Source organism: Thermobia domestica, chromosome 16 (genome assembly GCF_964235325.1).
Source record: "Thermobia domestica chromosome 16, izTheDome1.hap1.1, whole genome shotgun sequence".
In the NCBI taxonomy this organism is placed as follows: domain Eukaryota; kingdom Metazoa; phylum Arthropoda; class Insecta; order Zygentoma; family Lepismatidae; genus Thermobia; species Thermobia domestica.
In genome coordinates, this window is record NC_137469.1 from 38,318,884 (window position 1) to 38,342,234 (window position 23,351).

Here is a 23,351-nt window from a genome sequence, read left to right on the forward strand (position 1 = left end):
ATTGTCATTGAATGAAGTGTAATTTTAATAACATAGGACATTTTAATAACTCAGCGTTTTGTATTATGATATTTGAACACTTTGTAGTTACCAGCATGCCTGTTCCCTGAAAACCTTTATTATACGTTTGAAGATTAGGTATGTGACGCATACAGTCCGAACTACTTTTGCAGGAAACAAGATATTGCAAATTCCTTTAGAACGATGTTTTATGAAGTGTCATTCTTTAACAGGAACTTTTCATGGAAGATACACATGTCTATAAATATGAGATATTTATACTATTTTATGACATCACAATTGTTTTACAATTTATCATTTCATTGATACTGTATATGATGGAAACCTTATGTGTTTTCACTTATTAATGTGATATTGAACAGAATCAGTCATTTATAATTACTGTTACTAAATTTATTAGGCAGTGTAATTGTATAGCGGAAACTTATCCACTTTATATGATAGACTGAGCTGTGGAATTAATTATAATAATTGGACTTTAAACTTAGAATGATTACGGTAGTATGATTATTATTTTAGACATATATATTAGCCATTGAATTTATAGAAAGGTTTGTGGTTATAGCTTATTGAGGATGACAACATTGCCACAATTACGAATTAATATATCAAGGATATTTAAACATCTTCATAAGTATGACAAGATTTATTAGTTTTACGATTATTAGCTGTGCACATTACTTGAATATTTATTCTTATTATACTTACCAGTATTGTATTACATATGCTTGAGTACTTTTATAATCATTTAAAACGATTTACTAGAATAACAACAGGTAAAATTGTATTTTGTTTGAAACAGTTATGATATTTGCTGCGATTATTGGAAATGGTATGCCATATGTTTGCTTGCATTGACACAAATCATAAGGGTTAATACTAAAGAGATTATAATTATGTTAGATAACTCATGCGTTTAGTTGAAATGAAGACAAAGATTGACATAGTAGGAAACATTATATAACAATTACCAGATTGAAGTAGTTTATTTATATATTTAAAGATTGGGTAATATAACATTTATAAACATATTATTTAGATTTGTGTGGGGGGGGAGGCATTACACCTAATTATTGTTAGGTACTAAGTTTGCGATTGGTACTTTGATACATTTTGACAGTTAAACTTAGGACTTGACATCACGAAAGATATAGTAGAGAATTTTATTATTGATAGATGCAGCACATTATAATTAACAATAAACATTGATATTTTATGAAATATGGAAAGTTAATTGACATGCTAATGTGTTTGGGTTATAATAAGAATTATTTGATTTATAATACTACAGAACAATATATGATTGATATATTAGTGTTATTTATTTTGCAATAGATATAGCATATTATAGCTAGTATCAATAAATATATTATTTGAAATATGACAAGTACACATTATAATTACTAATTTAACTTCTATAATAAGATATGGTTTATGAATTCTTACAGATTAATATTTGATTACTACAGTACAATTATGTATTAACATTAATTATGAAGCATCACAACAAATGACAAATATTATCATATTCGAATTTTTAATTGTATGATTGGCAGATTGAAATGTTTAGCTACATAAAAGTTATTTGTATTACATATTAAATAAGAAGTAAACAATATTATACAAACTTAACACAAAAAAATGTAAAAACTGAAAATGAAAAAGTGCAAACTAAAATTAAAACTGCAACTTGAAAACGAAAAAAAATGTAGAACTGAAATAAAAATGCAGAAACAAAATTTAAAGTACAAGTAAAAAAAAACAAAAAAAAAGTGTAAAGTGAAAATGAAAAAGTGCAGAAGTAAAATTAAAAAAGTGCAACTTGAAACCAAAAAATGTAATACTGAAAATGAAAAGTGCAGAAGTAGAATTAAAAAAGTGCAACTTGAAACAAAGAAAAATGTAAAATTGAAAATGAAAAAACACAAACTAAAATTTAAAGTGCAACTGGAAATACAAAAAATGTAAACTGAAAATGAAAAAACACAAACTAAAATTAAAAGTGCAACTTGAAAACAAAAAAAACGTCAACTTGAAAATGAAAAACTGCAAACGAATATTTAAAAGTGCAGCGTGAAACAAAAAAAACAAAAAAAAATGTAAAACTCAAAATGAGAAACGCAAACTAAAATTACAAGTGCAACTTGAAAAAACAAAAATGTAGAATTGAAAATTAAAAAAATGCAGAAATAAATTAAAACTTTGAAAATCAAAAATGTAAAATCGGAAATAAAAAACTGAAACAATATTCAAAATGCACGTCTTGCAATATTGAATAATGATTCAATTTTTATTTTCGATTTTACATTTTTGATTTTCAAAGTTTTAATTTATTTCTGCATTTTTTTAATTTTCAATTCTACATTTTTGTTTTTTCAAGTTGCACTTGTAATTTTAGTTTGCGTTTCTCATTTTGAGTTTTACATTTTTTTTTGTTTTTTTTTTGTTTCACGCTGCACTTTTAAATATTCGTTTGCAGTTTTTCATTTTCAAGTTGACGTTTTTTTTGTTTTCAAGTTGCACTTTTAATTTTAGTTTGTGTTTTTTCATTTTCAGTTTACATTTTTTGTATTTCCAGTTGCACTTTAAATTTTAGTTTGTGTTTTTTCATTTTCAATTTTACATTTTTCTTTGTTTCAAGTTGCACTTTTTTAATTCTACTTCTGCACTTTTCATTTTCAGTATTACATTTTTTGGTTTCAAGTTGCACTTTTTTAATTTTACTTCTGCACTTTTTCATTTTCACTTTACACTTTTTTTTGTTTTTTTTTTTACTTGTACTTTAAATTTTGTTTCTGCATTTTTATTTCAGTTCTACATTTTTTTTTGTTTTCAAGTTGCAGTTTTAATTTTAGTTTGCACTTTTTCATTTTCAGTTTTTACATTTTTTTGTGTTAAGTTTGTATAATATTGTTTACTTCTTATTTAATATGTAATACAAATAACTTTTATGTAGCTAAACATTTCAATCTGCCAATCATACAATTAAAAATTCGAATATGATAATATTTGTCATTTGTTGTGATGCTTCATAATTAATGTTAATACATAATTGTACTGTAGTAATCAAATATTAATCTGTAAGAATTCATAAACCATATCTTATTATAGAAGTTAAATTAGTAATTATAATGTGTACTTGTCATATTTCAAATAATATATTTATTGATACTAGCTATAATATGCTATATCTATTGCAAAATAAATAACACTAATATATCAATCATATATTGTTCTGTAGTATTATAAATCAAATAATTCTTATTATAACCCAAACACATTAGCATGTCAATTAACTTTCCATATTTCATAAAATATCAATGTTTATTGTTAATTATAATGTGCTGCATCTATCAATAATAAAATTCTCTACTATATCTTTCGTGATGTCAAGTCCTAAGTTTAACTGTCAAAATGTATCAAAGTACCAATCGCAAACTTAGTACCTAACAATAATTAGGTGTAATGCCTCCCCCCCACACAAATCTAAATAATATGTTTATAAATGTTATATTACCCAATCTTTAAATATATAAATAAACTACTTCAATCTGGTAATTGTTATATAATGTTTCCTACTATGTCAATCTTTGTCTTCATTTCAACTAAACGCATGAGTTATCTAACATAATTATAATCTCTTTAGTATTAACCCTTATGATTTGTGTCAATGCAAGCAAACATATGGCATACCATTTCCAATAATCGCAGCAAATATCATAACTGTTTCAAACAAAATACAATTTTACCTGTTGTTATTCTAGTAAATCGTTTTAAATGATTATAAAAGTACTCAAGCATATGTAATACAATACTGGTAAGTATAATAAGAATAAATATTCAAGTAATGTGCACAGCTAATAATCGTAAAACTAATAAATCTTGTCATACTTATGAAGATGTTTAAATATCCTTGATATATTAATTCGTAATTGTGGCAATGTTGTCATCCTCAATAAGCTATAACCACAAACCTTTCTATAAATTCAATGGCTAATATATATGTCTAAAATAATAATCATACTACCGTAATCATTCTAAGTTTAAAGTCCAATTATTATAATTAATTCCACAGCTCAGTCTATCATATAAAGTGGATAAGTTTCCGCTATACAATTACACTGCCTAATAAATTTAGTAACAGTAATTATAAATGACTGATTCTGTTCAATATCACATTAATAAGTGAAAACACATAAGGTTTCCATCATATACAGTATCAATGAAATGATAAATTGTAAAACAATTGTGATGTCATAAAATAGTATAAATATCTCATATTTATAGACATGTGTATCTTCCATGAAAAGTTCCTGTTAAAGAATGACACTTCATAAAACATCGTTCTAAAGGAATTTGCAATATCTTGTTTCCTGCAAAAGTAGTTCGGACTGTATGCGTCACATACCTAATCTTCAAACGTATAATAAAGGTTTTCAGGGAACAGGCATGCTGGTAACTACAAAGTGTTCAAATATCATAATACAAAACGCTGAGTTATTAAAATGTCCTATGTTATTAAAATTACACTTCATTCAATGACAATTCAATTAGTTCTTTCACAAGTTAGAGTTAATGGGTAGTAACCAAGGAAATTATGCCGTCAACAGAGTTTATAAAATGACTTAGCAGTATCTAAATGAAAACTTTACCATTGCCAGGAAGCTATGTTCTTGGATTTTTCTAGGAAAAACAATGTATAAAAAAATAATGCTTGTTTGTCAAAAAAAAAATGTTCAAAGTACATGTTATGGTACAAGCTTACTGTGTTCTCTCCAATGTCTGGTTCCATGTATACATATTCGCAATATGACATTCCGTAAATAGTAACACTGGTTGTACTAATACTACTGCATTTTGTGTTTAGTAGTATTTCATAAAGTTTCTTATTTTCATAATATTTAAACAATTTGTATCGTCAAAAATGCACCATAGTCAAAACATTTTGATTACAATAACAAAATCTTGAGGGAAATATCTAAAATTACCGTCAATGTAGTTTATATCCATCCAAATAAAAATGATAAATACTATTATCACTAGTTTCTCACTAAATTCTTTTCAGCAGTTGGAACTCTCTATTCTTACTTATAATTGGCTAGTAAGCACTCGATTCGGCTGCATATGTGGTCCCTAATTCAATGTTAGTTCCGAAGTTAATTTGAAGCTGACAATATTATGATTATTTATTTTTTTTTCATTTCAACACTTATTCCATCATCATTCACCTCCGTTTCGCCTAAACATGTTCCTGTAACGCTGAACTCAATAATTTTATTAATTGATCAGCTCTAGTACTGATACATTAAATTCAATCTTTAATTCTTAACGAAGCTATCTGCAAGTAAATATTTTTGTAAAAGTGATTTATTCCTTCTGTGCTGGTATACTATTCAGATATCAAACAATAACTGTCCTACAATAATCAATTATTCTGCTCTGTATAGTATCAAAGTTTTCAAATAGTCATAAATATATAAAATTTCCCTATATAAATAAACGAAATTAGTTTTTCAAAGGTACATCTATATAGGTTTGTCGATAAGAAATTTGTTAATGTTAATTTCATACAACCAAAATAAATAAATAAACGAAATTAGTTTTTCAAAGGTGCATCTATATACGTTTGTCGATAAAAAATTTGTTAATGTTAATTTCATGCAACCAAAATAAATAAATTTAAACTATTGTTAATCATAATAAATTAAAGTTGTGTTCATATATCTATCGCACATTCTGTAATGCATTCTCTGTTGTAAATATAAAGTTTAATAATTAAAATATGATCAAACTATGTATATATATATATATATATATATATATATATATATATATATATATATTCAATAAAAAAGTTCTGTGTGCTTTAGCAATATATGCATCTGTACTACCAAATACTATATTCAACATTAAATATAACAAATCTTTATTACTAAAATGAGTCATAACTCTATATCCATATCCACCAACCATGGCAGTTCCCAATTTCCTATATAAAGTAAATTCATGTACTGTCTAAATGCATCTCTTGTCTAACTAAGTATACTTTCCCTATATCATGTTGCACAAAATTGGTTGTTTTTAGTTTGTAACATGGCTATATAATAGAAGTATCAACAGGTATATGCAATGTAATAAAACATCAAATCAATAATACGCTCTGTGCTGCAAACGCTATAATTTGCTTAAACAGTATATCCATAATATGTCCTGTACCACCCAAGGTATAAATTGTTTAAACAGTGTATCCATAATATGTTCTATACCACCACAATATATACTGTTGAAACAGTGTATCCGAAGTATGTCTTGCGCTGCAAGACGCTATTCAAACATGTGTTCCATTCTTCAATTAGGAGCTATTGTGTCTAATTTCTTACTTAATGCCCTTACCAAAAAGTACTGAAATACACTGTCATGTTACTAAAGGGTATTTGTTCGTAGTCATAATCAACCTTCATTAGTTCTGTTTATTGTATGTTGGTAAAATATATCTCAATACATTTTTTTTATGTAAAATGTGGGTAAAATAAGTTTAACTAGTCAATTCTATGTGGTATAAATCCTCAAAGGTTCATAACATCATTCAGGAAAACTCTCCACTACCTACCATAATCAAATTAATGTGATTCCAAAATTTACCCTACTTAATAAACTAAAATATAATGCAAACAGTAGTGGGTACTGGCTATCAATGTCTCATAACTAGGTATAAAAGTGTCAAAAAAACAACCCATGGCAGTACTCAAAGTATTTACAAGTCAAAGTGCTTAGGTAATATTAACAAAACAGAAAATGTATAAATAGGGGTTAGTCTGTTCATAAAATAATAACTATTGTAAAATCACCTGTTGTACTGTAATAGGCCTCCCAGAAAATAATATATATACACAATTTCACAGTAAAATCAATGTTTGCATCATGTTCATAGTTATTAATGTTAAGTGTGGTTTCAAATAATGAGCAATGTTACCCAAGTAACACGTCACTATTAAATCTTCAATATGTCTAATCAAATAAAACTTTGAGTAAATAAAATTTCTATATATAATAAGTTATATTAGTTTAATAGACATCTTCAAATAATTTCAAGGTTTCTTCATTATATTACTAGTCAAATTAAAGGCATAATTATAGTTTCATAAATATATGTGCCTAAAATATGTGATGCTTTGAAATCTAAACAATTATTTTATAGTTGTTAATAAAAAATATCGCCTAAATCATATCATTGTAAATATCCAGAGTTCATTATCCATAGATATTACGGTTATTGTGTGCCAGCTACATGTACACTATATATAATTGTGTATTAAACAAAATACTGTCACCAGTAGTTGTAATATTTTCAGCTATTATCGAAATCTTATAAATTTCGCAAATTCTTATAGCATAATTGTGATCCGTAATTATATATATCCGTTAATTTAGTTTAGTTTAATATATAATAGAAATAATGAGTAACTCATAGTTTTTATATAAAATAATATGGCTAAAACCAAATGTCTGTAAAAAAAAATCAATGCGAAATTCTTACATTCTGTACACCTATATAGACATTCGATGTTCATTTAAATCCAAATAAAAAATGTGGTGGTTCAATTAAATGCTTATTTCTAGTGTAAAGTATTTCTATATAAACATAATACTATAACCAAATACATATGTATATTCTCTGTAAGTAAGTAAAATAAGCATTGTATCTATATTGCAAACCATGTATTTCATATTGTACAATAAATAGCTCCATATATTTACATAAAAAATCGTTATTACTATCGTTTCACCACAAATAATTAAAATATTATATCTAGTAATTCATAAGCAAAATAAAAAAATAGTATCAGAAATTCTCTCTTGTAACTATACAGCAATTTTAAATAAGTAAAAAAATAGTTCTGTCTACAATATTTTTTCGCGGTACGTTCTCATAGATCTCATATTTTAAGTATCTCCAAGTATGTCCAACATTAAAATCTATATTGTGTAAATCCGTTCAAAATACTGATGCAAGTTTTCCTACGATCGTGCATTTCTGTTTTTCCACAACTAAAGCATGCGTAAGGTTCTTCTCTTTGCCATATAAAAACTAAAAATAATTCAGTTTGTATTATTATTATTAAACTAAAATATGTACACATATATCCTAATAAAAGGATGTAAATCTTATATACTTTCACGTTGTAATACACGCGCCAGCATTATTTAAATCAATTCGGTATGTGTTTCCAAATAAGTATAATACATGTAATATATACATAGATATATCTGACCATTTTCTATTCACCAGTTCAACAAGTTCTAATCCTGATATTATTTCGTTGTAGACCTCTTCATCATTACACTTCATACATAATATCTATAATTAATATATAGTAACGTATTACATAAATTATAAATACTAAAGTCTCTATGTATTCTCTTGTTTAAACCGTACAAATGGTAAAAAAAACCTTATATCTGCCAAAATGCGGCACAATTTTTTAATTCAGTAAAATGTATCAAAGATTTGTAATAATCAAGTATAGTACATGTACAACCATAAAAAATATATCCTAATAACCCATACAAACCTTACCTGTAAAATTTTAGCTCTATATTATATTATTACCCTAAGCTCAATAAAAATTACTGCAACTAATTCCATACCGCTTAAATACACATAATATTCAAAGTGGTACGCACATTGTCGTATTCTGTCATACAATTATACCACATTATTTGTTTTCCTTGTACGATATATCCAATAGCATCTTCTTGTATACAATATTATTCCAAAAAATACGAAAAAATACAATCTTTCCATTATCTTAATCAACACCATGGTAAGAAACCTTATACCTGCTAAAAATGCGGCACAATTTTAATTCAGTAAAATGTATCAAATTTTGTAATAAACAAGTATAGTACACGCACAGTTATAAAAATATATCCTAATAAGACACGCGGCCATACCTGTAAGATTTTAGCTCTATATTATCACTCTAGGTTCAATAAAAAATACTGCAACTAATTCCATACCGCTTAAATGCACATAATATTCAAACTGGTACGCATATTGTCCTATTCTGTCATACAATTACAGCACATTATTTGTTTTCCTTGTAGAATATATCCCATAGCATCTTCTTGTATACAATATTATTCCAAAAAATACGAAAAAATGCAAGCTTTCCAATATCTTAATCAGCACCGTGGTAAGAAACCTTATACCTGCTGAAAATGCGGCACAATTTTAATTCAGTAAAATGTATCAAAGATTTGTAATAAACAAGTATAGTATATGCACAGTTATAAAAAATATATCCTAGTAAAACGCCCAAACCTTACCTGTAAGATTTTAGCTCTATATTATCGCCTAAGTTCAATAAAAAATTACTGCAACTAATTCCATACCATTTAAATGCGCATAATATTCAAAGTGGTAGGCACATTGTCCTATTTTGTCATACAATTACAGCACAATATTTGTTTTCCTTGTACAATATATCCAATAGCATCTTCTTGTATACAATATTATTCCAAAAAATACGAAAAAATACAATCTTTCCATTATCTTCATCAACACCATGGTAAGAAACCTTATACCTGCTAAAAATGCGGCACGATTTTAATTCAGTAAAATGTATCAAATTTTGTAATAAACAAGTATAGTACACGCACAGTTATAAAAATATATCCTAATAAGACACGCAACCATACCTCTAAGATTTTAGCTCTATATTATCACCCTAGGTTCAATAAAAAAATACTGTAACTAATTCCATACCAATTAAATGCACATAATATTCAAACTGGTACTCATATTGTCCTATTCTGTCATACAATTACAGCACATTGGTTGTTTCTCTTGTAGAATATATCCAAAACACCTTCTTCTGTAAAATATTATTTCCTAAATAGCAAAATTTATCAAATAGTCCTTATCGTGTTTCCATATGTAACATAAAGCATGTATTCCGTAACGTCTTTGTGTTATCGTTAATTTTTTCTAAAAATCGCAGGGTCTGTAATAAGACGCTATGGTGCCTACATTCATGTATAACAATTCTATTTTACAAAAATATTTTACATACATAAAACATTTTATACCCATTTCAATGCTTGCAAATACATCAAATATTTGTCAAATGTATTTGTTGTTGCTTCAAATTAAATCAATTCCCCACGAAAAAATCAATCAGCATATAACACTTCTCAGCACTTAAACCAAACATTATAAGTAGTATATTCTTATAATCCAGCACACAATAAATGGTAGCTAATGTATTTATCTCTGATACTTGTTAATTCCATAGTAGCAATTACATATATATTTTCCGGTTCTCAATCATAGCAAATACAATATACTTAAATATTATGCTTCATACCGTAATCCATTTTAAATATTTTCAAGCTATTATTTATCTAATTCTTTCAAATGGAAATCGTAGTGCCAATTAGCATAAAAAAACAATCTTCAGCATTTCGTCAATCTATGCGACATATATATATTCATCAATGCAAAACCGTAGTACCAAAATCCTCCAACAGATACAATGTTGTAATACACCGCCCGCTCCAAATCCATCATGTGCCGTTCCGCACATTCAAATACGCTAACGCAAACCAATACTAAAACTGCACCCTTGTATAAACATAGGTGCATCTATACAAATAAAATATAAGTTTGTTCTATTTTATAGTAACTCAATATACTTCTACAAACCATATTATTAAATAAAAAAAATCCTAAATAAATAATAAACAACCCTACAAAGTGCATACGTATCCAGTTAAACCTAATTTAATAACCTCATTGCAAACTACTATATTACGCTTAAATGTTGCTTCAATTCAATAAACAATAATATTTTCTCTATTTATTTTATTCTGTTCTCTTCCTTGTACATCTAAATCTCATGTAGTTCACCTTAAATCTCCCCCTTCATTCTGTATCAGTCTCCCATATAACGTGCCTGTTAAATGAAGTTGTAATTATTGCCAATAGATGGCAGCACAGTTGTACATATCGTAGTACTGTGGGGTTCCGCTTTCTTTATCAAAATGTATCGTTATCTATTATTATTATTTCAATTTTATAATAATTAAACACACGATAAAACAAAATTTAATATAAATTAAACATATATTGTAATAATGTAATAAACTATGCAACTTCGCCCATCCAAATTCATCACAAATTTAATTAGCATCAATCTATACGGAAATGCAAGCAAAACGCGCGTATTCGCATTTCACACTCCTACTATGGAGAAACCTCTATTCAACGATCACGCAACGCCGCCATATTGGAAAACCAAATCCGTCCATCAAAAACCACAAGTGGTAAAGCTCAATTCTTCATACGTAAGTATATACATATGGTAAGTATTATAGGTTAATTAATATTGACCATTTTCAATTATATAAATAAAAAAAGTGCAAGGTAAATTCATAATTAATCTAATAGAAAGTAAAAGTATAATTCATAATTAGGGTTTGGTCTCATTACGTAAAAAATATAGGTAACTATACGTAGTCTAATCACTGTACATAAAAGGAAACACTCAATAGCTTACATACAAATTATCGAAAATCTAGTTACCCTTTTTCGCTGCAACATTACAAAAAGAAATCCCTAAAGAAAGGAAAATGTAATTATTTAGGGGGAAAAAAAAATCACTGTAATTATTCTCATTACAGACAACACTGCAATATGGACATAAATTATATACAACTGCAACAACAAACAACCAGGAAATAGTCAACAAAATAGCGGCCGTGTCATCAAAGGTACGTAAACTTTCTCTTCTTACTTAAGTCACAATAATAAATAAATATACAAACTGTGCCGGTATCTATAAATAAAAATACCATTAGCGTACGTGGCTACCGAGCGGCATATATACAAAGCGGGCGGGCAAAAAACTCGCGACGATAATGGCGCCAGCAAAAAGCTAACATTCAATACAGTGCGGCAGTCGGTAATATACAAAGTAGACGGGCGGAAAAAGTATAAAGGAAACTCGCATTACGGTCAGACAGTAATGGCGCCAGCGGCACCATCTGCCACGCGTTATCACTTCAATTACATACGTCATACTCTTTTCACAACTTCAATTACAAAAACTAATTACTTCAATTACATACACCGTACGCAATCATAATTTCAATTACCCACGTCATACTCTTTCATGAGTTCAATTAGAAAAACTAATTACTTCAATTACCATTTTCTTTAGATATGTTCCCCTTACCTACTTACGGTACTGTATACCTACTTTTGGGCCACCCTATACTTTGTTCTTACTTCTCATTTTGTTCAGCTTGATGTAATTGATACAATTAATTAGCAACCTAATAGGAACACTAAAAATGCAATGTATCCAGCTAATATGGCGTTCGACCACCTTTCGACCTCAGAACAGTTCTAATGTTACGTAGAATGGAGTCATAAAGGTTGCGAATGGTAACAAGTGGAATATTACACCTTTTCGCGAGCAGAGCATCATTCAGTTCGGTAAGAAAGATGGAAAACTGCGCCGGGTTCGAACTTCCAAAACGGACAACAAATGTTCAATTATGTTCAAATGAAATGAAAATGAAATCATTAAATTTTAAGTCCCATGGTTATGCCAGCTAGACTAAAGGAGACGATGATGATGAGAAATGAATAAAATGGTGGAATGAAGAAAGTGGGAGGAAACGGGAGAATCTCGACGAAACCCACGCACACGGTTTTGTCTACCACAAAGTCCACTTGAAGAATTATGTTCAGTTGCGCGAATTGGGTTGGTCTGAGATGTTAACTTCATCCCAAATGTCTCCCAAACCACACCGTAATAACCAACCTATTAGTTTAAGGCTTGATTTGAATTCGTTTCGTGGCACTTCTACCCTAAACACTGCGTCTTATTGGCTCTTCCCGCTAACCTAGTGGCTATCGCGTGCACTTTTAGTGTACCTGGTCTTAGGTTAGATTTTCAGTTGGGGAGAATTCAAATAACTCGAAAGCATTACGGTGGTTTGGATTAAACCTCAAACTGAAGATCCACCTCCTGTATAGCTGCAGCATTGAAAAAGGACGCTAAATTTCCATAAACAAACAAACAAATTACGCCGTATTGAAATTGTTGAGGTGCTGAAAGTTATTGGAAAATTTTCGTAGAATCCGAAACAAGTCCTTTCAGAGGTACTCCCTGACACCTATCCTGTTTATATTTATTAGTTGTAACAAAAAGATTGTGGAAGAAAGTTCTAAATTAGCGTTTAACTAGAAAAAGTGTGGAAGAAAGTTCTAAAGTAGCGTTTAAATACAAAAAATGTGGAAGAAGGTTCTAAAGTAGCGTTTAACGACAAAAAGTGGGAGAATGTACTAAATTAACGTTAAACTACAAAAAATGTTAGTTCTAAATTATAGTTTAAAGACAACCAGTGTGGAAGAAAGCTCTAAATTATCGTTTAACCTCAAAAAGTGTGGGAGAAAGTTTTAATTTAACGTTTAACTACAAAAAAATATGGAAGAAAGTTCCAAATTAGCGTTTAACTACAAAAAGTGTGGAAGAAAGTTTTAAATTAGCGTTTAAGTACGAAAAGTGTGGAAGAAGTTTCTAAATTATCGTTTAACTACAAAAAAGGGGGAGAAACTTCTAAATTATCGTTTAACGACAACCAGTGTGGGTGAAAGTTCTAAATTATCATTTAACTAAAAAAAAGTGTGGAAGAAGGTTCAAAATTATTGTTTAACGACAAAAGGTTTGGGAGAAAGTTCTAAATTAACGTTTAATTACAAAAATATAGAAGAAAGTTCCAAATTAGCGTTTGACTACAAAAAGTGTGGAAGAAAGTTCTAAATTAGCGTTTAACTACAAAAAGTGTGGAAGAAAGTTCTAAATTAGCGTTTAACTACAAAAAGTGTGGAAGAAAGTTCTAAATTAACTTTTAAATACAAAAAAATATTGAAGAAAGTTTTAAATTAGCGTTTAACGACAAAAGGTTTGGGAGAAAGTTCTAAATTATCATTTAACGACAAAATGTGTGGAAGAAAGTTCTAAATTATCATTTAACTACAAAAAGTGTGGGAGAAAGTTCTAAATTAGCGTTTAACTACAAAAATGGTGGAAGAAAGTTCTAAATTAGCGTTTAACTACAAAAATGGTGGAAGAAAGTTCTAAATAGCGTTTAACTACAAAAAGTGTGGTAGAAAGTTCTAAATTATTGTTTAACTACAAAAAGTGTGAAGAAGGTTCTATATTATCGTTTAAGGACAAAAAGTGTGGGAGAAAGTTCTAAATTATCGTTTAACTACAAAAAGTCTGGGAGAATGTTCAAAATTATCGTTTAAGGACAAAAAGTGTGGGAGAAAGTTCTAAATTATTGTTTAACTATAAAATGTGTGGGTGAAAGTTCTAAATTAGCATTTAACGACAAAAAGTCCAAAGATGAGACATATTTCAATCGATAGATCTTATTAAGCTGAAGAAAATTATGTGAGGTAGTGTAAATCTTCATGTGTTGTATTCGGGAAAATTAAGGAAGACAATTCATTTGTCAGCTTAAAAGATTTATGCTGTAAATTTTTTTTATTAATGTAATTAGAATGAAACTATTAAGGTAATGAGATGAAACTGAAATTGAAGTACAGATTTATTAAGCCCTTGGATCTGTATCTGTTTATAACATTTATTTATTTATTACACATATTTTCATTACAGGAGCCAATGACAGTGGAATTGTTTGTTGTTCCGAAGAGGTGTTAGCAAATTCTTCTCTTCTTCATCCAGAATGTTTCCCAATGTCAGTGGCAAATGATACATTCTATGACCGTGTCAATGCCTCTTGCATGGAATTCGTAAGATCAGCTCCTGCACCTACCTGTCAGATTGGTAAGAGTTGTTTTACCATTTTATTCACTGTACAAGATCTAAAGTTAGCGCGTATACACAGTAACAACGATTATTTTGCTTTAACAATCCTCCTTTGTAACTTCGAGTATGAAGAAATAAGCTTGAAATTATATGTTTTTTTTCTTCTGAAATGTTTATGACACTGGAATAATGTGTAGAAATTCTGTTTATATTAGCATACGATCAGAGCTGGATTTAGATTTAGTGGGGCCCTAAGCTACTGAAGATGATGGAGCCCTTTATGTGTCCAGATGAACGTAGGCACCCTATATACAGAAATGAAGAAACTAGTAATATTTCAGGAAGCATGCTAGCAGAAGAGGCCCCACATCATAGAGACTTATGTAGATTTGATTTTATTTGTTGTTTTTCTTCAGTGGTGCCCACCCCCCCTTATGTCCATGACGCACCCCCCCGCAATTGTCTATCTATAGGTATTCTTCCATGAAAAAAAATCTTTTCGATTAATTTTACCCCCCCCCCCGCCAAACATATTTATATAGATTTTAACCCCCCCCAAATATTTCAATGACGCAGTTTGCGTCATAGCCCCCCTTGTGGGCACCCCTGTTTTCTTATATTGTGAAAATGTACATTTTTTTTTTTTAATTTTTGGGGCTCTTAAGAGAGGGTGGGCCTAAGCTAGAGCTTGTTTAGCTTATACGTAAATTCGGCACTGCGTACCATAATAAAGCTTCAGTATTCACTGTTTGGATGAATAGAGTAATAATAACTACTGATGTGTGATAAACTGGAGAAATAATCACAAACTTGAATGATGTAATTTAGTGCAACCATAGGTAAAAGTCGATCTGAAAAGGTAGCGGCATGACGTCACGCCGTCTCCCTGCCTATCTTTGCCCACCGTATTTTTTTTTCAACTGGGGGACGCCGTATATATTTTTGGTGGTGGGGAGACGGCGTCCCCCCGTTCCCCTTCACTCTTACCCCTGAATGCAACTGATAATACAATGTAAATATCAGCTATATAATATACACCAGTAGTTCCCAACCCTTTTTGACAAGCGGTAGACTTTACGAAACGCCCACAACTTCGCGACAATCTTCTTTATAATATAATAAATTAAAATATAAAGTTAAAATAAATTATAATATAAAGTTAAAACAGTGCAATTTTCTATAAAGCAACAGCATCATTTCAGTTTTTGCTTTGGGGGGGGGGGAGGAGCAAGACTCCACGATGTAAGTTAGATTTTCATGTTTTCTCTTGGTATATTATTACTCTATTGATTAAAATATAAATCTCAGTGGGCAATTTTGAGCCCCAAATTACGAACTTGCTATAAAATAGTGACTTTATACAATACTGTGCATTGTTGCTGTCGCTGTTGGTTGACTAACTAATTAAGTGCTACGTGAATATAGAGACTAGACCAAAATTTTTTTTTTAGTGTTTTATTAAACAATTAATTTTAAAAGTGTTTGGAAAGCGAATTTAGGGATATTATATGGATATAAACCATTTTTAGAAACAAAACAAGTTAAAGTGGAAGGGGAAACAGTCTAAACTATTTGTGAAACAGAAATGTATACTTTTGTCAAAAATTTGTGAAATTAGCTACAAGGACTTCCGTATTGATGTTACAGAAAACAACCTTTGGTGGTTAGGATACATAGTTCAAAAATTAAAAAAAATTAAAAAAAAAAAAAAAAACAGAAAGATAAAAAGTAAAGAAACAAATTGTGTATATAAACTCTGGTAAATTCTACCAGAGGGATGTTGCCTTTAATCGACGAGACCTCGCTAGTTGCATTAACCGAATTGTTACTCGCGAGTCAATTATTTGTGTTGTTTTACTATTATTGAATTGCTGTAAAGATACAATTATGTAAGTTGGAATACTTTTTTATTGTTTTTTTTTTAACAAGCAAGAAATGATTACCAAAGTTAGCATTAGTCCAATTTGTATTTCTCACGCACCTTAGGCCTTTGTGCCAGGACTCATATTTATGTTTATTAAAATTTGTGTTTATTGTCTCAAATTAACTTTTGGTTTTTAACTATTAGATCACTAAAATGAATATAATTTTATTAAAAATAACCGGAGTTAATTAATAACTTTAATTGCTGATTTATTTATGTAAAGATTTATGTAATTACGTAAGCTAATTGGTTTAATTTTCAGGTAAACTATCATATCTTGCATTTATGTAAATATTCTAGTTCAATTATAAAAACCAATTTACAATCCAACCCAACCTGTTTAATTTATTTAGTTGTTTTAATAAAATGAATAAACTAAAAATGAAAATAATCATTAAACTATATTAGCATTAATAAAATTTCTGATCTCTTTCTCGCGTGACAAGGTAATTTGCATGTTAAATATAAATACTACCGAGTTATTACATCATGTATTATTATTATGTGTATTATAGCACAATTTAAATCATTTAAACACACATGATCACGTGTTACAATATTTTAAAATTCAAATATTTTGCGACACTCCCTCAGGGACTGAGCTACACATCAAAATTGCTAATTGAACTCCAGCTGAACGAAGTAGTTTATATTTTAAGACTATATGTATGTGTTTACAATTTCGGCTATTATCTGTCTGAAGAAGGCTAAGGTAACACACACACATATATAGGATTACCATAAAATTTTCAGCTGAAAAGGGACAAGTTCCGGCTTTTTAAAAAAATCATGAAAAATGAGACAACCAACACCTCCGTTTTACTGGCTTTTGCAGTTTTGCCAACACCCAACCGACATCCTCACCCGCCATTCACCAAGGAGCCAGCATCTCACTAGGTCCGTAAGAAACTTCGCGTTTAAATTTCTTCTACCTACATACAATTTACTTATAACGACTATATTTTTAGAGACGTAAGAATGAATATGAAAATTGGCTATGAAATGGCTAAAAGTGAAAAGAGTGTGGCTAGAATTGCTACTGGTGGTGCTGAATTAGCACCCCTGGACTTCTAGGCCTACCTTTGTTTTTATCAGACCCAAATATTAGAGCTCCCCTCCTCTCTCTCTCTTTGTTACAGGACGAGGGTCAAGTAATTTGATAGTTATGAAAAAGGAAAGACACGTTGAAGTTTGTTCAGCTAATAAGCAATTGCTAAAACCTATGCTGCATATCAAGCAGTACTGCGAACTATAGATAATGTTTAATGTAAGGAATTTCAGCTGCATTTCTTGCATCTTTGTTATTATTAATTATTAATAGTTATCTTTACAAGGAGTAAAGGAACTGGGGTTTGTTATTTACTTCTTTGATTTGTATAAACGGGACAAACACTACTTTTTCCATCTACTGACAGGACGGCCGGGACAGCCCCACAAACAGGACTGTCTCGGTCAAAACGGGACTATGGTCGCCCTATATATACAGGGTGTAACATTAATGCATGTCCAAAAGTGACGAGGTGATTGCGGATGTCCAAATAAGTAAAAATATTCGTATAAACATGGGTCCGATGTCGCTTCGTTTCCGAGATACAGAGTGTTCAAATGTCGAGTCCCTCCAATGGCTTACAATGGGAAAGTGAATGGAAATGCTCAATATTACAGGAATAATACAATCAAGTGGAATTATGCCTGTGCAAATACATTTACACTAACATAGAGAATGAAGCTAATCAACATATGAGGTTATTGTGTTGCAGCGTTGCCAACCTGGTACAAAGTGTTATATATATATATATATATATATATATATATATATGTGTGTGTGTGTGTGTGTGTGTGTGTGTGTGTCGGGTGTTCTAAAAATGGCGCCCACGGACCACAGAGCATTATTCTATAAGTCAAAACAAAGCAAAAAATATATAAATTTGTATACCTTTCAAGTCCTCGTCTGGAGACACAAATTGCACTGTGTGTCAACGTCGCAAATAAAGAAACACATCAAATAGTTATATCGATTCTTTCTAGATGGCAGCTAAAGTCGATATTGATTGGCACTAGCATTACTTATTAGTGTAGCAATCGATTCACCTGCTTGTTGTATTTGTAGAGTAATGATAATGCTAATGCTCTAAGTTAATCTGCGACGTTGCCACATTGTAAAATTTTGATTTCCCATAGCGGCCGAAGGAGGCCCCGAAGAGCATACCATCATATAACATCTTCGCTTTATTTTGGCCTGTAGAATAACGTTCTGTGGTCCGTGGGCGCCATTTTCAGAACACTCAATATATATACTCTTAAAATATATATACTCTTTGGCAGTTAAGAGTTTTATTAGCAATCTTGAATCTTCCAAAAGCAAAGCTGTAATGCATAGTTTACACATCGAATTGTTGAGTACGTATACCAATTGGAAATCATTGATATATATGATAATAGATATACATATATCTTGTGTATTGTTTATTTATAACTTTGTCTGTTTGGTTGATTTACTTATAATAATTTTATGTTTTTGTGTTAACCTTTATGAAATGACAAGTGTAAAGCATACAGTAGTTGACTTAAGAATTACTTCAATTTCACTTCAATTCTCAGGTCCTCGAGAACAATTAAATCAGATCACAAGTTTCTTGGATGGCTCTGTCATCTATGGATCATCTTTCAACGAAACTCAATATCTGCGAGAACTTAAGAATGGACAATTACGAATGGAATTAGCTGACGATGGGAGAACACTGCTTCGTTATTCAGTAGACCCTTACGATGGATGTAATTTGGATGAAGAAATATTACGCAGTCGTTACTGCTTCCGATCCGGTAAGGACATATAAATTTAAAAAAAAAAAAAAAAAAAAAAAACTGTCTTATGTACAGTTGACAGAGTGGGTTCTTTGGATCTGCGAAATCGTTAGTAGTCCTTGGGTTGAGGATATTAACATGTCTCGTTTACAGTTGATTCAGAGAAAATACAGAACAGTGGCGGATCTAGAAGCTGAAAATCTGGGGGGGGAGGACAGCTAGAACTCAGACTATGATAGATATATCATGAATTTACTGTAAACTTTCAAAAATATATAAATATATAACTTAATTACTTTTGTCACTCAAAAAAAAAAAAAAAAAAAAAAAAACTGAGAGGGCCTAGACATCTTCGATCCCGGCCTAGATCCGCCACTAATACAGGGTGGTCCATATGTTTGGGACGTAACTTGTATTTACAATAATAATGCTTTTAAGACCTGCACCAAGAAAGATAATTTTGTGTGGGGTAAAATTAAAAAAAATGAGGCAGTGGGCCCCATTTCTTTACTAAAAATGTACACTAAAATGTTCCACTTATGATAAATTTATTTAGATTGTGCCCAATGCTTTTAATCTTAGTTCCATTTTACCTCACAATAAATAAATAAATACATTTTCTTTTTTGTGCATTTTATAAAAGCGTCTTTGAAACATTTTTACGGTTGCTTTTTTAAAGTGCAATTTCGTTCCTATTCGAAGATGGGCGGGCCGCAGAAGGTAACACCTTCTCTGGGGCTATAAGCATTCATTTATTGATAGTTTCATTGGGAGATAGGTATCAGGATTTATTTATTTATATATATATTTACCTGATTAAGCATACAGAAGAAGGTGATTTGAACATGTTTTCTAATGTATATGATGAAATGTAGTGCAGGTAACATAACACAAGAATATAATATGATGTTAGTTACAAAAAGGGTGTTAATTTTCTGCTCCAGGGCTACTCACTGTCAGAGCGGGTTCCAAACACTTGGAATCAAGGGCGCCGATCCTGGGGGGCCAAGGGGGCCCGGGCCACCCAAAGCTCATATGGGCCCCCTATTGAGTATATAATATTTGAATATATAATATTATGAGTATATAATATTTGGCATAATTTAAGTGCAATTTGTCTTAAAATCTTCATATGTATATACCTTCTGCATCTGAATGGGCCCTCCCAAATTTACAGAGAAATCGGCGCCCTTACTTAGAGTCCTGTTAGTTAGTTAGAAAACAAAAGAGTGCATTGATGCACTTATACGCAATGGATGAATGGATGGCGACAATATATACAACGACAGTGGTTATAGTGAGCGGTGGCTTGATTATGTTCATGGATAGGAAGAAGGTGAGCTACAATAACTGTAAATATGCGTAACGAGGTAGGGGCCGTAGGGCTGGAGTCTGGTCTAAGATTTCATGAAGAATTGGATGAGCGTCTGCTATGCGGCGTTGAATGTGGCAAGAGTACAGATGCGGCAAGAGTGTTGGTTTACAGTTGTTTATTACCTTTCAGTCTTAATTCAATATCATACAATCAGTTCTTTATCTCTATCTTCCTAAACTCAAAAATACTACATTTTTGCAAAACAGAATACGTTTCTCCAGGACCTTGATGGAAGGTTTGTCTTAGTGTTGGCTGTTATATACAGTCGCCAAATACTATATACTTTTATATACTATTTACTTTCTCCCTCAATATTTCTTATTAATCGGACATGACTCTTATGAGGGAGAATAAAGTGTGGTATAAATTATTTATTTATAAGTGATTATCAGGAACGAAATATAGTCGATGACGAAGAGAAATTTGTGAACATTAGAAAACAGATGACAACACTTCTACCAATCTAAATGTCAGAAAGTGTATGAGCTAACAAATCTGGAAAGGTTACTGGAAACGTTGCTATTTATTTGCTATAAATGTCAAATATACAATGTAAATCTATGTACGTTTATGCCAAACATTAAAAATAAATACGAATTCTCAATGTCAGGTATGAGATATATATGATACCCTTGAAAGGCAACGTGTACACGCTTAAAATTACAGTATATCTGTATCTGTCTGATACACATTATTTTCAAATAGCTGAAATACCTTCCTTAAGTCATTGTTCTTACGAAATGAAAGGTTTCACTGACGAATAGTACAGGTATCAATATTACTGTCTGAATGAACCATGTACCAGGTGTCTGACGTGTTTCTAATAACACATGGTGTACATATAACATGTAACATCGTCAGGGTATTATGTATTTTTACTCGCAACACCGGATATTTGTGTTAAAATAAATACGCTAAAATGGTAGTCATGTTAGGAACACATGGTGGAAGGAAAACGAGGAAGGGGAGAAAAGATTACAATTGATTACTGGTATTGAAGTTCATAATTTTACGTGAAATGAAAGGTTATATGAAGACCCTAATTCATAAAAATTTCTCAATTTTATAGCAAGTGATCCTACAGTTATTGTGGAATACTTATGATAATGACTAAATTATGCTACTTATGGCCTATCTCATAATGTTTTTTACAGATCTATCTTAAGTATGGCATGTTCCTTTAAGTTTTCATAGGCCCTTTAAGTTTGATTCTTTTGGAACCTGGATCAATAATTTCCCTAAATCGAAGCCAAATTGTTTTTGTGTTTCAAATATTTTTTTTACTTACTTTATTAGCTACCGAAGAATGAACGGAAATTTCAGCTACTTATGCAGGTGAACCAAGCAACAATATTTATGCATTTACTGTATTTCTTCCAGGCGATTCTCGTGTGAATGAAAATTTAGGACTAACGTCTTTGACGCTAATATGGGCAAGACAGCACAACCGAGTAGCAGATGGTTTAAGGGAACTGAATCCCAAATGGAGTGATGAAAAATTGTTTCAAGAAGCTAGGAGAATAGTGGTGGCTCAAATCCAACATGTGACTTACAACGAATTCCTGCCCATCATTTTAGGTAAGTTTTAAGGTACCTAAATTAGGAGGGGAAACTTAAGTCTCTGATGCTAATAATAGACAGTTGCTAGATCTATTAAGTTTACCCACAAGAGGAGACAATACAGAATTTTCGTTAAACAGAGCTCTTAAAATAAAAACAGATGTACCCACGAGAAGAAACGAGACAATTTTCTTGATGAAATACGAAATAGAGCTCTTAAAATAGAAACAGGTTTACTTGTGGGAAAAGATAAGACGGAATTTTCGTGTTGAAATACAAAACAGAGCTCATAACATAGAAACAGGTGTATCTACAGGAGAAGAAGAGACAGAATTTTCGTGAGAGTTCATTAAATAGAAACAGATGTACCCACGAGATGAGACGAGACTGAATTTTCGTGAAACAGAGCTCTTAAAATAGAAACAGGTATACCCATGGGAGGAGACGAGACAGAATTTTCGTGATGAAGTACGAAACAGCTCGGAAAATACAAACAGGTGTACCCACAGGAGAAGACGAGACAGAATTTTCGTGAAACAGAGCTCTTAAAATAGAAACAAGTACACTTTCCATAAGGAGACAGCCTCAATTTTTGTTTCATAGGCAACCCTAAGGCCTATAGGGAGTTATGATGGACGACCATAAAAGGATATTAGTATAGGCGGCCTTGGCTTTTGTGGTACCTGGGGTGAGCAAATTCCGCAGTACTCCTCACCGGTGTCATAACACAATATCAAAAGTAGAAGAGCTAACGACATAATATGAGGAGTGTAGATGCAAAAGTGGCAATCTCCACTCGGCCGAATTTTTCAGGACG

The 23,351-nt window shown here is 30.8% G+C and overlaps 1 protein-coding gene across 1 annotated transcript in view; it reads left to right on the forward strand.

Moving 5' to 3' along the window:
• Positions 1 to 23,351, forward strand: part of LOC145673027 (immunomodulatory peroxidase-like) — a 78,166-nt gene that overhangs the window by 25,939 nt on the left and 28,876 nt on the right. Inside the window, exons 7-9 of the mRNA XM_081742351.1 lie at positions 14,718 to 14,888; positions 19,396 to 19,617; positions 22,355 to 22,552. Of these exons, the coding sequence (XP_081598477.1) occupies positions 14,718 to 14,888; positions 19,396 to 19,617; positions 22,355 to 22,552 (591 nt within the window). The remainder of the gene's footprint in view (positions 1 to 14,717; positions 14,889 to 19,395; positions 19,618 to 22,354; positions 22,553 to 23,351) is intronic.